The 16643-nt window shown below is 52.8% G+C and overlaps 2 protein-coding genes across 6 annotated transcripts in view; both read right to left on the reverse strand.

Moving 5' to 3' along the window:
• The window catches only part of LOC121445229 (calcium/calmodulin-dependent protein kinase type II subunit alpha), a 63249-nt gene extending 60756 nt beyond the window's left edge, over positions 1–2493 (reverse strand). For 2 of the 5 annotated variants that reach the window (XM_041647264.1, XM_041647266.1), the window contains exon 1: positions 2146–2484. In XM_041647264.1, coding sequence (XP_041503198.1) covers positions 2146–2207 — 62 coding nt within the window. In that variant the 5' untranslated portion in view covers positions 2208–2484. Of the gene's footprint in view, positions 1–2145 lie in introns of all 5 variants that reach the window. The other 3 variants (XM_041647262.1, XM_041647263.1, XM_041647265.1) reach the window with 3 other exon arrangements.
• Positions 2494–9366: 6873 nt separating this feature from the next.
• Positions 9367–15537, reverse strand: LOC121445247 (arylsulfatase I). Its single transcript, XM_041647288.1, has 2 exons — positions 14924–15537; positions 9367–11269 (listed from the first exon to the last, which is right to left on the reverse strand). The coding sequence occupies exons 1-2, from the start codon at positions 15232–15234 to the stop codon at positions 9865–9867; spliced, it is 1716 nt and encodes a 571-aa protein (XP_041503222.1). The 5' UTR covers positions 15235–15537; the 3' UTR covers positions 9367–9864.
• Between the last annotated feature and the right edge of the window lie 1106 nt (positions 15538–16643).

Consider the following 16643-nt stretch of genomic DNA (forward strand, 5'->3'; position numbering starts at 1 on the left):
TGCAACATTGTGAAGGTTTGTGCGTTTTTTCTGGGGAGTGTCTATTTAGACTTCCATTGGATTCCTGGAGGAATAAATGACCTAAAAAAGGTTAAGAGCACCAATAGTTCTGGAATGAAGATGTCTAAAAATGATTGGACAAGGCCTGGACATCCCTGCCACCCTTGGTTTTCCTGCCATGGCCATACCACTGTTCCTTATCCCTTAAAATTCTGCCCCTACCCTAGAATCTGTTCACATCCAGGCAGGCAGAGGGGCTGAGAAAGCCAAGTCAGGCGAATGAGCCCAGTGCTAATGATCCCCCATCTCTTCTCAGGGCAAAAGAGCACTTTGGTGTGGCTCTGTTCCCTGGAGGAATCACAACGCAACTCCATTTCACTGTGTTCTGTGACGCAGTCCTGACAGAACCAGCTTCAGGGACTCCGGAAAGGTAGCTCCCGTCTATTCAGGAAGCCCTGAGTTCCAGGTAAACACCAGACACGCTCTGGAAAGGGGTCCCAGATAAAGTTAAGAGACAGTCCTCCAGAGCAGCCTTAAAAAGTATATTCCTGCCCCCATCTCCAACACAAAGACACACAGAACAGCAGGAAGTCTGGAGACAAGCAAGAACACACATTTGCACAAGGGAGCTAGGGTATGTGTAGGTCTCTAGATAGTTGAGTGAGTGTGTGCGTGTGTGTGTGCGTGTGTGTGTGTCTTCAGGGGCTATGCTTATCCACAGCCGTAGCTCTGCCTCCCACACATATGCAGACACTAGCATAAGCTCACACATGCCCATAGCACCCACACACCCACACGAGCCCAGGCCTCACACCGGCACACGCATGCGCACGCACACACACACACACACACACACTTTCTGTATATATTCCTCAAGATACATGCACACTCAAGAACATTCTGTCCACACTTCTCATCTGTGACCTTATACATCTCATGCACACTCATGTTCACTGATAGGCACACAGTTTTGTCCTGCCGCACATCTGCACGCAGATGCATGTCTGTACCTCTGCTGCAACCTAATTGAGAGCATCCCTTGCATAATTATGCACATGCACTCTTGCAGGGCACACTGACATTTTTTAGACTTTCCACACAAGCAACACACTTGCATGTCTCTTCATGGTTTACTTGCACCAGTATTTGTGTGTCTTTTCAGTTCACACACTGCACCCACTGTCAGTTCTTATACAACTCCATCTGCTTCCCATGGAAGTCATATATAGCCTCTCCCCAAAGATGTTCACTGGCACATGTACCTCCAGATCTCACACTGGCACACATCTGTTCACTGGGCCCCTCGTCTCATGTTCCTGCTGCTACAGCAGGAACCAAACCGGGCTGGTAGGGAGACTTCTGTGTCCATAGGGCACTCTGCCAAACTGCTCCCCAACTCCTGATCCGTCCATTCCCAGGACCCCCACAAGCCCATCTGGGAACATCTAGAAACCTTCCCTTATATCTGTAGCCTGCTGATCTACCCTCGGAAACCTTGCTCTTTTCTGCTTCCTACCCTTCTCTCAACATCAGAGGGACGACAGGAGGGGTAACTTTGCCTACTGTTTTCTGTACACAGCGCTGCCACAGTGGCATCCCCCCCCCCAGCTTGCCGCTTGTTCCTCCCCTCCTCCCAACACCTCAATTGCTTTCACGTTAACCCCTTCGATACCAAAGCCCTTGCTCCTGGTAGAGGACTGGGAAAGGGAAAGGGGATGTGCCACTTGGCACCGTGTCTACAGTCAGGGTCTCCAGGTGGGAGCTGATGAACTCTCTGCTGATGCAGGTATCTAAGTTCAACAACAGAAAAGATCGCAGCTTGGACACCGCCAAGTGGGAAAATCCCTTTAAAATGCCAAGTTTCTAAGAATCTTTGTGTACCCAGGTCATGTGCTCTTACATACGTAGTTGCATATATCATCAATCTGTTACCCTTTCGGCACACACACACACACACACCCAGGCTGGATGGACACATAAATGTGTCAACGCCTGACTGGACACCCTGTGCACACACGGTGCCCCCAAATCATGCAGCACACCTTCCTCTGCAAGCACGGGAGAACTCTAGCCACATAGGCACACGCCCCCTGCCCGAGAGGCTGATCCCCCATGCCCTCCAAGACTCCCTGAGGTGTGACTCACTTTCCTAGTTCCTCAAAGAGCTGGTACTCTTCTGTGAATCGGGTGCAGGTGATGGTGGCCATCCTGGCACTGGGCAGGCAAGTGAGGCTTCAGGCTGGGAACTAGGACTGGGACGCTGCTGCTCTGCTCCCAGAACTAGGGGCCACTCGCCTGCCCGTGCTCCTGAGTGCGAATGGAGAAGCGGCTTGACTGACGAGCTTGGGGCTTCTGAGCAGGGCACTGTGGCTGCTCACAGCCTCGCGAGCCTTCGTCAGCATCCAGGTCCCCATGGCAACCACCTCCGAAACGCCCTGTTCCCGTTGCCCCGGTAACTGCCTCCCCAACACCTGCCTGCCTTCCACTTCAAAACCTGCTCCTGGGTTGCCCTGCCCCCCCCCCCATATACACCATACTGCAGGACTGTGAGGACCCAGGAGTAAGTGAACCCTGTTTTCCCAGGGTGATGTGCTGAGGGGGATGGAGAAGGGAAAGAGAACAAACTTAGTTCACAAGTGATCTTCTCTCTTCCTACCTCCCCCACCTCCAACTATAGGGCCCTTCTAACAGACGGGATGGGATTAAGTGGGGCAAAGAGGCAGTTGCTATGGTAACGGCTAGTGGGTGCCACATTCTGGGATGGTCCTTGAGAAAGACAGGATGTAGTTACCCTGGCAACTTCATCTCCTCTAGAGAGACAGGTATTGCCCCGTTGCCCTGGAAACAGCTGGGTTCTAAGGTTTACAGGGGAATGATGGCTAATTCATCTCTCTCTCCTTCCCTTCCCCCTTGTAGTCTCTGCAGTTTCTCTGCTCCCTCTGAGAACTGGTCTGGTTGACTTAGCCTCTGCCTCTGTCCCTATTTTGTGCCTGCCCTCCCTGCTTTTTAGCCACTGTGTGTATCACACTGTCACTCGAGCTTGGGGGAGAAGTAGGGAGCAGACCCAGGACTCTGAGGGAATGGTTCTGGCTGCTTTCTCACCCCTAGCTGTCACCCTCCCAAGACCTCTTCTGCCAGCTCTCCCCACCCATACCCCTAGAGGGACCGTGCAGACTTGGTCTCCTGGGGCTACTGTCCCAGTTTCTGCTTGTGCTTCCCGTCAAGGTAGGATTGGAGAGAGGTGACTGGAAGGAGGCGAGCGTGGCCTGGCTCACCTAGGGCTGGGTCAGCGGCATGGGTGTATCCTGCCCTGGTGCCTTCTTTCCCACACTCTAGTCATCTTCCCCGATGGCCTCACCTCTTCACACCTGCAGCAACAAATCACACCCCAAGGCACGGCGGTTAAGACCAGGGATCTGAGTTCAAGTCCCAGCTCTGCCACTTACTAGCTGTGTGACCCTGGCACGCAAGTCTCTGAGGAAGCTCTCTGAACCCCCATATCATTTTCTAGAAAATAGGAAGTCATCCTTGCAGAAGACCCCCCTAAAGATGGAACGGCCTAGGCTCTAAATGGGCTCTGGGAAGTAGACAAACCTGAATGGGTTTCAGTTTGTAGAAAGCAAAAATGGAAGTTTTAAAGTGAGTCCATGGCTACTCCCATAATGCAGCTGGATCTTTAACACCCCACCCCTCCATCCAGAAAAAGAAAAGGTGCCTCGGTCTCTCTCACAGGTGGCTGTGCAGGGGTCTCAGGTCAGCATTGTCCCCAGTGAACAAGGGCACAAGGGCAGAGAAATGCAAATTCTCTCCGTTTCCAACTTGCCCCTCAGAATCCACAAATCACTGTATTACTTGCCTCACTTGTAGACATAGTGGTACGTTTAATTATTCTCCAACACCAACAAGTGCCTGACCCAACTGAGGGTAGAGGACCTTGGAGACATGGGGGGGGGGGGGCCTATCCCTCTTCCTGAGAGTCAGTGGAAGATTGAGGGAGAGCTCTTCAATTCAGCCACTTTTTTCAGGAAAGAGAAAAAAAAGGGGAGGTGGAGAGGAAGGAGGGAGGCAAGCCAGGGAGGAGGGGGTAATGGCTTATCCACTAATTGCACCATTACCACCTTCAGAAAAGGAAAAACCACTCCGTTTTGTTTCTGCTCACAATACGCTTCCCGCTTCTGCCGCCAACGTGGCAATTCGGAGGCAGAGCAGAGAGGCCTGTGCTCGCAGGGCCGCACAGCTGGTGGGTAGCAAGCAGGCACGGAACACCGTGGCCAGGGCTAGAGGCACGGGACAAAGGCAGAGGTGGGGTGGAGCTGTATTGCCATCCTTCTGCCTCCGATCCTCTAGCCCAGTGGGTCTCAGCCTTCCTAAGGCTGCAACCCTTTAATACAGTTCCTCGTGCTGTGCTGACCCCCAACCATAAAATTATTTTCATTGCTACTTCCTAACTGTAATTTCGCTACTGTTAGGAACTGTAATGTAAATCGCTGTGGTTTCCAATGGTCTTAGACAATTCCTGTGTAAGGGTTGATTGACCCCCTCCCCAAAGGAGTCTTGACCCAAGGGCTGCTCTAGCCTGTTCTCGGGAGAACCACTGGGACCACCCAGACACTGCTGTGATTTTTAAGGTTCCCTGAACTTCTTCAAGTGCAAAACTGGGTAAACAATGTCCCTCACCTGTAAGGCTATTTTGTGGTTCAAATGAGGTGAGCACAGCGGCTGTTACAGAAGGAACTAGAAATCCTTTCTCCTTGAAATCCTCCCTCGACCATGGAAGCACTTTGGGACACTGTTCACCAAAACATCGCTGGGGGTTAGCTCGTGTTAGACATTGCCTGGTGCTGGCCTTATTTGCAGTAATGCCTGCAAAACAAGCATCAAGAACTAAAAAAAAAAAACTGAGGCCACTGGGACCCTCACTTATCAGGGCCCAAGGGCATGGCAGCTGCTTTAAACCCAGTAAAACACTAAAGGGAATTGCTAAGGCTGTAACCATGGAAATGCATCCCTGTGAACAGAGGTGGCCATCCTCTCGGACCAGTGCTGGCCTGCTCATTGCTCCTGTCACTCCCCACAGATGAAATGCAGAGGTTGGGTCAGAGGCCAGCAGAGCGTTTAGAAAAACCCCAGGGACTCAGGGAGCATGTGAAGCATGGCCAGCCTGATACCTGCCTGCCTCTGACAGGGACCACGGGTCCTAACACCACTGTGGTCACCATGTCTCTTTGTTCTTCGACTTCGGGCTCCCTTTCCTCCCTTTCTCCCTCATGTCTTCCGTCCTAGCACCCTCCCTTCCCTACCTCTTCTCTCTCACTGATACCTTTCTCTCCTATGCATGCAGAGCTAGGGGAGAGGCAGGTCCCAGGACCTTAGGCCCACCTGATGGTGGCAAACTAGCTGAACAGGAGAAGCTGGCCATGGAGGTCTGTCTTACACCTGCATGTGTACCTACCTCTTGGGGCCTTCTAGAGACTAGGTCAGGGCTGCAGGCGCTGGCTTTGCTGGACACCTGCATACCGAGCGCAACTGCCTCTCTGCTGAGGAGGCGCGACCACTCATTCTCCTCCTCTCTGTGCCCACAAAGCTGGCATTTGTGCCTAGTGGCAACGGGCATCAGGGAGTCAGCCATGCCTGCGTGGCAATGAGACTAAGCTGATGATGGCATCGGGGTGGGGGGACTGGTTCTGCCAGACTTCTCACTCCCCAGGGCCACAGTAGGCATAACAGTCTAGCAGTGCACCCCATCTTCAACACGTGTGCAGTACTCAAGCACAGGCCTGTGTGCCGTGGGCTGGTGGCCAGGTGTGGGAACCCTGAAGTTTGCTGAGCCAGCACGACAATGCCATAGAGAGATTGGCCGTGTACACAGACAGTGCCTTGTGTCAATGGGAGGGACAGAGGAGGCTGGGCTGAGTTCCAGGAGACGGGGGAATGATGGGAGGGAGGTTTACAGCCCTGATGACACTGTGACAGCAGTGTGTTTCTCATGCATATGCTAAATGTCACGGGGTCTTGCAGGGCCTGAGCACGCACCACAGAAAACGTGCCATCTGAAGGATCCCCATGGGGCCTGTCCCACTAAGGGCAGCAAAAAGTGGGGGGCAGGCTCAGTAGAAAGTGGGCCAGGAGAGAAGGGATGCTGTGAGGGTCTGGTAGAGAGCGACCGAGTTAGGGCAGTAATGCCAGGCCTGAGAGAGAAGGGGAAGGAGGCAGCCGGGTTCCCTGAGGTGTCCCATGCCCCGTGAGGTGAATAGCGATGCACAGCCCACAGCTGGAGGTTCCATTCCTATGCCAGGACAGCTGGAAACAGAGCTTTCCCAGAGGTCTCATTTTCCCTGGAAAGGTCAGGGACAAAACACTCATTCTTGGACCCCAAAGACATGAAGCAGTTACTCCTACATCAGAGCCAGGCCCTGTCCTAAGCATTTTTCCGTGACACTGTTTGGAGCTTGCAGCGAAGTGGTAAATCCAGGTAGAGCGGTCCCATCCTGCAGAGCCATGAAACTACTTACTGCACACCCAGGAATCAAATCCAGGTCTGTGTGACCACACCACTCCGGGCTTGCGTGATTAGGTCCCATATAGAGCTGAGTAGACCGTTAGGGTCCACATGTCCCTTAGAGCTGGGAACCAAGGTACAGACAATAGAGGCAGCCTTCTCATGGGTGCACAAATTAGTGGCAGTCAGGGCAATAGCCTGGTTTCAGGTTCCCTGAGCGCTGCCCCTTCCTGGCATTTGTCAAGATTCTAGCCTGTGCTCCAGAGAAGTCAGAAGGGCCTAGAAGAAGAGGAGATACCGCCCTGGCCCCAGCAGGTAGGTGTGAGTCTCTTCCTGGCTTCTGAGGAGCTGGTTGCTAGAGGCAAGGACTCCATAACTAGGATGCAGCTAATACAGGCTTCCACCTAAACCTCCCTCCTCCAGCTAATGGGTCTGCTCCATCTAATCCAGCCCAGGAGGAAACAGAGGCCCCAGAAGAGACCTGACCTAGGGACTGCCTCTGGGTGCCTCTCCACTCTGTCCTCTTCAGGGGGGCTTGGGTGACACAAACAAAAACCTAGAGGTGCTGTGTTAGCTAGTTTTAAGTCAACTTGACACAAACTAAAGTTATTTGAAAGGAGGGAACCTCAATTGAGAAAACACCTCCATGAGACCAGGCTGTAGGGCATTTTCTCATTAGTGATTGATGGGGGAGGGCTTAGGCCATTGTGGGTAGTGCCATCATTCCTGGGTTGGTAGTCATGGGTTCTATAAGAAAACAGGTCAAATAAGCCACAAGGAGCAAGCCAGTAAGCAGCACCCCTCTCCATGGCCTCTGCATCAGCTTTGGCCCCCAGGTTGCTGCCCTGCTTAAATTGCTGTTTGAATTAATGATGAAGAACTATTATAAGAAACTGTGAGTGAAAAATACACTCTTTTTCAAAAGCCCCCGTTTGGCTTTTGGTCATGGTGTTCACCACAGCAATAGTAAGTCTAAGACAGTAGTCAACTGGGAACTGACATAGTACAGATTCAGGTGTGCTCACTGAGGGGGCCTGGACCATATTGAGAACAAGTAGCGGGCACACTGACTGCTATGCCGAGCCTCTCAGGCGCTAGTTCCTGGGGACCGGGTTGCAGACTGAAGCTCGAGTGGCTCCTGGGCTATGCAGCATCTGGGTTGAGGAGAACCCAGAGTTTGTTGAGTTCTACATTGAGCATAAGGCTGAGCAGAGGAGGGCTTGAGTCAAGCCTGCTCTTCAAGACTTAAGAAATCGACACCAGTCTGAGCACCAATTATTCCTTATGTTTTGGGGCCAGGTTGTCTACAGGGAACAGAGCTTAGGAGCCATGTATGGTCCTGCTATTGTGGCCTCAAAGGGGTCCGCAGAAGGGAAATAGACGATGGGGCTGGACATTGGAAATCCCTGTCAGATACCCTTGAGTAGTCCTCAAAGAAGCATCCGTATAGTTTCCTAAATCCTGGATTTACAGGGAAGCCTAGGCTGGGTGCCAGTGTGACAAGCCAGCAGGCATAGCTAGAACAGCAGGCCTGAAATGTCCTGGGCAGTGGGCAGACTATGAATAGCCCTTCTTGGACACACTAGGCTAGGACACCACCTTAGTAAGCATCTTCTTCAGAGCTCCTGAGCAGGCAAAAATGCCATAGCCATAGGAGCCCAGAGACCTCTGCCAGTCCCGGGCCCTGTCTACCATCTGGGCATTAACATTACCAAGGAAGGGAAAACATACAGGTGGGGAGAGATGAGAAAAGGCAAAAAGAACAGGGCTGGGCTGGAAAGATGGCTCAGCAGTGAAGGGCACACGTTGCTTTTCTGGGGGCGGAAGTCGCTTCCAGTACCTGTGTCGGACAATTCCCACCTTCCGCAACTCCGTCTCTAGGAGAATCTGAGGCCTCTAGCCTCTGTAGGCACTTTGCTCACACGCACATACCCACACTCAAACACACACATCTACACATCATTAAAAATAACGCTTGAGGAAGGCAAAAAAGTACAGGGCTGGAAGGAGGCACCTAGAATGCAATGGTCACCTCCTCCCTGCAGCCCAGGCCAGGCTCTCATGCAGAATTCAGTCGCTGCCGGGGTGATGCAGTCCTGCAACCAGCCACCCAAACCCCCACGGCACTGCACCCACCCCACCCCACCCATCCCGCTCATCCACAAGCTGACGAGTCCTAACAGGCCTCCTTTGCCAGTGACAAAAATAACTATTTTCAAAATTCACAGCAGGGCCTTCGCCTACACACACTGCGCCGACTGGAACCTGAAGGGAGATATGCAGAACGCAGTGTGCGGATGGAGCGCTGTTATGCAGCAAGCAGGCTTTACAAACACCACCCCGTCCTCACCACTACTGAGCCTGGGTCCCCCAGATGCAAATGTGCACAGTGGTGCCCAGAACAACCAGAAGCAAAGACTTCTGGATCATCCGCTGTACGCAGAGAAACACTGAGGCCCAGAGAGGGTCATGGGTTTGCCTGCAGCCACACAGTGAACCCATGGCAGGACTCCCTTCCCACCTTTCTTCCCGTTCCCTTTGCTAACAGAGAGCTCACATGAGGCCCCCAGGACACATATGCGCGCACACACAGAGACCAGCATCTCTTGCCTGTGGGAAAAGGCACTTTAATCAAGTTCACAGGCTCTGCCACAACCATTAGTGTGGTCAGTTTTCTCCAGCACTGTGAGGTAGGCCGAGCCAGGACTAGCATCTCCCTACCCCTTTGCAAGTAGGGAAATCAAGGCCCTGGAGTAAAGGACCGTGCCCAAGGCCAAAGGAGATGATTGGTTCAAAGACTCTTTTCACAGCTGTTTCCTCAGGACCCAGCCGAGTCCTCCTGGACGCTGGGAACAAAAAGAGGGTGTTCCACTAGCTCCCACATCTGGGGGCTCTGGGAATGTAAAGATTCTCATACCCTAAACTCTCCATCCTCATCGGGTCCTTTAACAGAGCAGCTGGCTATTCTCCAGCCGATGTCCAAGAGCACCACAGAGACCTGGAAAGAAGTCACGGACTCACATCATTCGGAAGGGGACAAGATCAGCAAGGAACTCTGCCATGAGCCCAGTCACATGTATACACTGGAGCCATAAAGTTACCAGAGCTCATCTTAGAGGTGAGGAGACTGAGGCAGAAGGCTGCTATAGGTAACCTTAGGTCACAGAACAAACACATCAGGAGAGAGGCAGGACTGGGACCCAGGCATCCCAGCCGGGTTGGTGCCCTCCCCCAAGCCCCACATGATTCAGCCCTTTCTGTGCCCTCCCTCCACATGGCTGCAGAGGAGACTTGACCTTCTCCCTGAGAAGCAGCAATGGGACAGTATCTTAGGAGGAGCTGAGATTCCCTGCTACCCCCAGCCATCAGATCCGGTGGGACATCAGCCTGGTATTGAGTTTCCGGAAAAAAGATCGAAGCTTGCAAATCTTGCATTTCTTCTTGCGGCGACCCCGGGAGAAACTTCGAGCCCTGCCTTCCTCCTCCTCCTCCTCTTCTTCCTCATCCGTGGCCCATGGTCCCCAAGCACCCCCATTAAAGTCAGGGTGGGCCCGAGGGTTCGCAGCTGGGTAACGCACAGGGATGGCAGTCCGGTTATAATCAGCAAGGCGAGCCAGCAGGGTGCGGACAACGTCAGGGCGCTGGCCAGCCAGGTCCTCTCTCTCATAAGGGTCAGCACTGATGTTAAAGAGCCACACAGCCTGGCGGATGCTGGCCATCCGCTCTAGGTTCCACCAGCTGCCAGGGAAGGAGGCCAGTGTCTGTGGTGGGATCCAGTCACCATAGCCTGGGTCTCCAGTGAGCAGCTTCCACTCTCCCACCCGGATAGCAGCCTGCACAGCTGTATTCCAGATGCCAAATCCACCTTCCAAGGAGCCGTGCTGGGCATGGTTGTAGAGGGGGTCGATGTTGTGTAGGATCTCCGTACGTGGTGAGGCCCGGCCCTCACTGATGGCTGGCCACACATCGTAACCATCCAGTCCGTCAGCTGCCGAGGTAGTACCACCCGCCAGACCCACCAGTGTTGGGTACCAGTCTGTGATATGCACCAGGGCCCGACTCGTCCGTCTCTTTTTCTTGAGCAGGGGGCTGTGGACGAAACCCAGGCCCCTCACACCGCCTTCCCAGTAAGTACCCTTGCGTCCTCGAAGGGGCCAGTTGCTACCTCCTGAGAAAGTCTGGCCACCGTTGTCACTGGAGAAGATAATGACGCTGTTGTTATAGAAACCATAGCGCTTGAGGGCCCAGGTGATGTTGCGAACAGCCTCGTCCATGCAGGTCACCATGGCCGCGTACTTGCGCCGCGCTACATTGCCCATCGTGCGATAGCGGTACAGGTACTCTCGAGGTGACTGTAGGGGTGTGTGTACTGCCTGGAAGGCCACGTAGAGGAACAGGGGTTTCTGAGGGCTATGGCTGGCAAGGATGTGGCTGGCACGCTGAGCGTAGAGCAGGGTGGAGTACTGGCCACTGAGGCCCCAAGCCACGCTCTCGCCTTCATGCAGGTCGAAGCCACAGACCCCTGGGCCGTCACAGTTGTCATAGGTGTAGTAGTCCACATTGCCTGTGAGGGAGCCCAAGAAGGTGTCAAAGCCCCTGCGGGTTGGCAAACACTCCTTCCTGTAGAAGCCCAGATGCCACTTGCCCACCATGTGGGTGGAATATCCTGCTTCCTGCAGCTTCTGGGGCAGTGTTACCTGGTCCAGGGGCAGGCAGTTGGGCTGCCGTGGGCGGATGATGGAGTGTTGCAATCCTGTGTGGATCTGGTACCTGGTGGTAGAGAATGGATACATGGGAAATACAAGTGAGATGTAGACCACTGCTCCCAACCCTGAGATGGTTCTTGGTCTGGTGCCCCAGCAAGAACAGTAACAAAGGTATCAGATACTGTCAAATCCTCATACAAGTGGAAGTAGCTATGCCAGGTTATTGATGGGATGGACTAACTGCAGCTCAGAACAGTTAGGCTGCCACCCAGGACCACACAGCCAAAAGTTAGCACCTCGAGAGTTGAGCCGGGCTCGCTAATGACAACAGTTAGGAGCTAATACCAGGTTCTTGCCCATGTGTTTCAGCATTGCGCTCCCTTTGGATCCTGCTCACCAAATCCTCACTGCAAACTAAGAAGTACACATTTTTATTCCTACCTCCCAAATAAAGAAACTGAAGCTCGATGATTGACATGACTATTATGAAGTGTAGGCTGGGTATCCCAGCAGAGGCTCCAGACCCCATTCCTGAGCTCTAAGCTATAAACTTAGAGCAGAGCCTGGATACACCAAGTCCTGCTCTCCAAGGCAAACCCCTACTCCTTGAAAACCCATGGCAGTATTATTCCCTCAGTAGTTTCTTACAACTCACTCAAAGAGCGAGTACTTTGTTTCTGGGTCCTCCTCCTCCCCCACACCAGGGATTTGGTGCACATCTTCGCTCTCTGCTCAGCCCTGGGACTATAGCTGTATATGCTTTTGGGCCCAATGATGTAGAATAGGGTTGTCTTTCTATTCCTAGCACCTCAGTGATATGTAAAGCTCACTCAGTTACTTGAGGAATGGCTGGCTGGCTGAGCACGTGAATGAATGAATTCGGATGGTATGGGAGCCAGAGTGAACTAAGTCCTCTTCTAGGTTTTTCATCTTCTAAAAAAAAAAAAATAGAAAGAAAAAGAAAAAAGTAACAACAGGGCCCAGAGAGATGGCTCAGTAGTTAAGAGCACTGGCTGCTCTTCTAAAGTCAATTCCCAGCACCCACATGGCAGCTCACAACTGTCTGTAACTCACACAGATATACATGCAATGCAGGCAGAACACCAATGCACATAAAATAAAAATAATTTAAAAAAGCAATAACAGGGGCTGGAGAGATGGCTCAGAGGTTAAGAGCACTGGCTGCTCTTCCAGAGGTCCTGGGTTCAATTCCCAGCAACCACATGGTGGCTCACAACCATCTGTACTGAGATCTGGCGCCCTTCTCTGGCGAGCGGGCATACATCGAGGCAGAATGTTGTATACATAATAAATAAATAAATCTTTTTTTTTTTAAAGCAACAACAAAAGTCAGAGGAAGGAAGGGCTTTTTGTTCAAGGTCACTCAGCAGTCAGGGACAGCGCTGAGACTTGAACATGAGTCCAAAAGGTCTGAGCAACAGTGTTTTCAAGCAAAGTCGCCTGCCCAGCTCCTCACATGTGGGACCAGTTGATGTTTACTCGTGTAAGTGAGCTGGCTGGAATGGGAAATCCCTAAGAGGCACGGTACTCTCAGGCATTATGAGACGTGCCTACTGAGAGTCCAAGGCTTGCCACCCAGGCAGATGACACAGTAAGTTTGTAGCAGAATCCTGGGTTTCCCTTATTCGTTTACATTGTATCTTCTGCTGCTGTGGCTAGAGATCTGGGTGATCTGCTTTAAGGTGTCTTAAAAGCTGCAAGTCAATAAACCAACTGGAATGTCACAAGGCGGTTAGAATTCCCACACCTTTCCTTACCCCTACGCAGCTGAGTTAGCCTGAGTACTTGGTATTTGACACCAGTCTTTCCTTAAAACCATTCTTAAGACTTTGCGTGCCACACACTCATTTAATTCTCCCCTCACTGTGTGTGTGTGTGTTCATGAGTTGGGGTCTACTCATGCCAAGGCATGCACTCGTCAGGTCAGAGGACAACTTTCCAGAGTCAGCTTTCTTCCACAGTGGGCTCCAGGAATCAAACTCAGGTCACCAGGCTTACACAGCAAGCACTTGTACCTGCTGGGCCATCTCACCAACCTACACCTCTTTTGTGAAATATACATGGGACATTATCACAATCCCCAACCTACAATTAATGAAACTGAATCCCCCACACACACCAGTGCAATATGTGACCCAAAATCAGACAACTGGCAACTAGAACTGTTTTAAACTCAGGCCTACCCAACTCATGCTCAAAATCTCTGTGTGATACAGTTTCTTCAGGCCTCAGGCAAACTGAGAAATGATTGGATTTGACGGGAAAAGCGTCCTGGGGCCCAGACTCCCAGCTGAGCGTTTCTGCATAAGGGTGGGGTGCCTGAAGCACTGGTTTGTAATGTGGGTGGGCCAGCTAAGCCTTGCCAAAGTTCATTTGTCAGGGAGTAACATGAGAAACTTTGGGTCTCTCCAGGTCCACCGAACAGGACTGGCTACAGAAGCCACGGAGTAAGCATCTGCAAGACAAGAGCAGACACCAGCTGGCCCTGTGATGCTCTGTTCACTTCACCAATAAGAGCCTGGCTTCCCATTCAGATGCTTCCCAAAGTCCTGTTGCTCCAGGGAGGGAAGCACAATGGCAGATTATCCTCCCTCTTTAGGGGGTTAGTCATTGTCCCGTGCCAGGGTCTACCCCACTACCAAGCCACACCTGCAACAAAACCGCCTACCCCTTTCCCTCTTCCTGCTCTTCTTCACAGTCCCTGGATCTAAACTCGGGACACAGATGGAAAGAGGGAAAGCACCGCCAGCTGATTTCCAGCTCTGTGACGCCAGCCCAGCATCTGACCTCGCAACCCTCTCTTTCGTAAGAGCCTGAAGGGCAGAGACACTAAGTTGGCCTTTCTCTCTCTCTCTCTCTCTCTCTCTCTCTCTCTCTCTCTTTCTCTCTCTGATTCCACGACTCATTGTCCCACCCAGGAAACAGGGAGAGATGGGCTCTGGTCCTGGGATCTCAGTAGATCCCAAAGCATACCACAGCTTCCTTCCATGGAGAATTAGCTTCAGCCCAGTCCAAGGATTTTCTCCCAAGTGAAGGGAGTTTGCCTTCCACAACTCCCTCCTGTTGCCCAGCTCTTTTGCTCTTGTAATCTCCAGTCCCATCAGGGAACAGCTCATTGTAAGAGGATTCAGCACTGGGGAGGAGTCTCTATTAAAAAACTTGGAGACTTGGAAAAGTGAAGCAATCAAACAGCCTCAGGCTAAGGGCTCTGCATCTCATGATTCCTTCATCTTCTCCCAACGGAGCCATCCATGACAAGGGACCAGAATCTTTCCAGGATCAAAGACAGAGGCTGTCATTTATTGAGAGATAGGAAAGTTACACATAATTCATTTACCTTTCACCCTTTCAAGATAGAAACTGCCCTTCACTCCATTTTAACTGACTCCCCATCTGTCAATACACTAAATATTCAAAATAAGTGTAAAAGAGTCCTCTGATAAAGAAAGGAACACACGTGTGGAACATGAGTTATCCTAGAACTCTACAGAGTAGGTCTCGAACACCATCAGAAGCATTGAATATGAGGGTTGAGAAACTAAGGCCCAAAGAAGGCAAGGGACTTATCGATAACGGATGTCACTCGCAAAGCTAGCCTATAACACGTTCACAGGGCTGTTCCGCTGGGTCTGCAACCTACCAGCCAGGTTAGTCGGGGATTTGGGCACCCAGTACGGAGAGTCTGAGTCGTGCCTACCTGCCAGTGAGGAGCTGGCTCCGAGAAGGTGTACATATGGGTTGGATGTAATAGTTCTCCAGCTTGACACCCTCAGCTGCCAGCCGGTCCAGCGTTGGGGTCTCGATATCTGAGCCGTGGTAGCCCACGTCGTGGTACCCTTGGTCATCGGTGAGGATGAAGATGATGTGAGGAGGCTGCGGTGGAGCTGCCGAAGGTTGATCGCTGGCTTCCGCAGGCCCATCGGCCACGAGGCCGGGCTTGGCCCAATCCCAGGACAGGTAGCCCAAGCTGAGCAGGCTGACCAGGGAGAATCCAGAGAGGGCATGCATCGTGACGCCTAGCTAGGCACGCGGGGCTCCCAGGGCCTCAGAGCCTCCCGCGCCAGGGGCGCACTGCCCACCCGCCTGTTCGTCCGCCCTCCTGACTGCAGTGAGAGCCCCCGGGGGTCTCTTCTGGGGTCCGCGGTGGAACAGCTGGGCGTCCCGGGAAGGTCAAGCTCGCGCCGAGCCGCCTCCCGCAGCCCTCGCTCCCTCTCCACCAGCTCAGCCCGGCCAGCCCGAGTCGTGGAGTGGCGGCTTCCCAAAAGTGCTCTCCACCATCCCGGGACTCTTCGCTGCCTTTTTACCTCGATCCCTCCCGCCTCTTAATTTCTCTCACTTCTGCTTTCCCTTTCTCCTCCCTCCCCGACCCCCAATTTCCCCCAGCTTAGCTTCTGACCCCGCCCGGAGTCCCCGCAAAGCAATGCTCCCCACAGAGAGGTGGGCAGGACCCCACAAGGGAAGGGGAGGGAGACACGGGCTGGGCGGGTCTGGGAAGGGACACAGCATAAGAGAGGGCAAAAAAGTTGTAACATCTGCCTAGCTGAGCCCCAGGTGAAGGGGTGGGACGCCGAAAAGGGTCCCGCCCCCGGGCAGAGAGCCCAGGCTCCGTGCGGCTGGCAGCCAGCTCCAAGGCCTGCTCCTGGCCAGGACTACCCAGAGAAGGGAGGGGGATTGCTTGGAATTCAGTGGAACAATTCCGGCCAGACATTCCTTGATCATGGAGTCTTAGCATAAGAATGCCACCCCTAGAAGGGTTTATTTTCCAAGCCAACTAGGTCATTTCTAGAGATGGAGAGACCGAGGTCCTGAGGTGACCAGGAGCTAACAAGGTACCGCTTGAGTGGCGGCTCCCTTCAGGTTCTGCCAGCTTCCCTTCCCTCCACTTTTCACCTTCCTCACACCACTTTCCAGTTAGTCGTAGGGTGCTTGGTAGGGTGCACGCCCTGGTCTAGATGGCAGAGGCGTTGTATGCATCTTCTACCCAGAAGTTCCCTCCGTGCACAGTAGGAGCTCAACCCTGTCTGTTGCGTGAATGAGGATCACCTAGGCCAACTCCCCTCTGAGAAGGTAAGCTGGCAGAGTCAAGCCAAGTGTTCTGGTGAGATAGGGACAGTTGTTCCAATTGCTAAGTGCAACTGATTTAAGTCCTGTCTAGGCCACAGCGAACCCAGCTGAGCACCATGTGCCCGTGTGTAACTTTGGCTTGTAAGCCGCTGGGTGCAGTGAACTGGACCACTTCACAGACAAAGCGAAGAAAGGCTTATTGTAAATATGAAACCCCTGCGTGCCTATCTCTCAGGTTGTAGAAAAAGAAGAGCCAGAGCCCTTTGGTGGAGTCCAAAGCTTCCATGGCTACAGGGTTGGGGGTGGGGGCACTGAAGCCAGCAGAAGGTGACTGCCAGGGCCATCTCAGGGGC

Source organism: Microtus oregoni, unplaced genomic scaffold (genome assembly GCF_018167655.1).
Source record: "Microtus oregoni isolate MIOR12 unplaced genomic scaffold, Mior012 000168F_ref0000490, whole genome shotgun sequence".
Taxonomy (NCBI): domain Eukaryota; kingdom Metazoa; phylum Chordata; class Mammalia; order Rodentia; family Cricetidae; genus Microtus; species Microtus oregoni.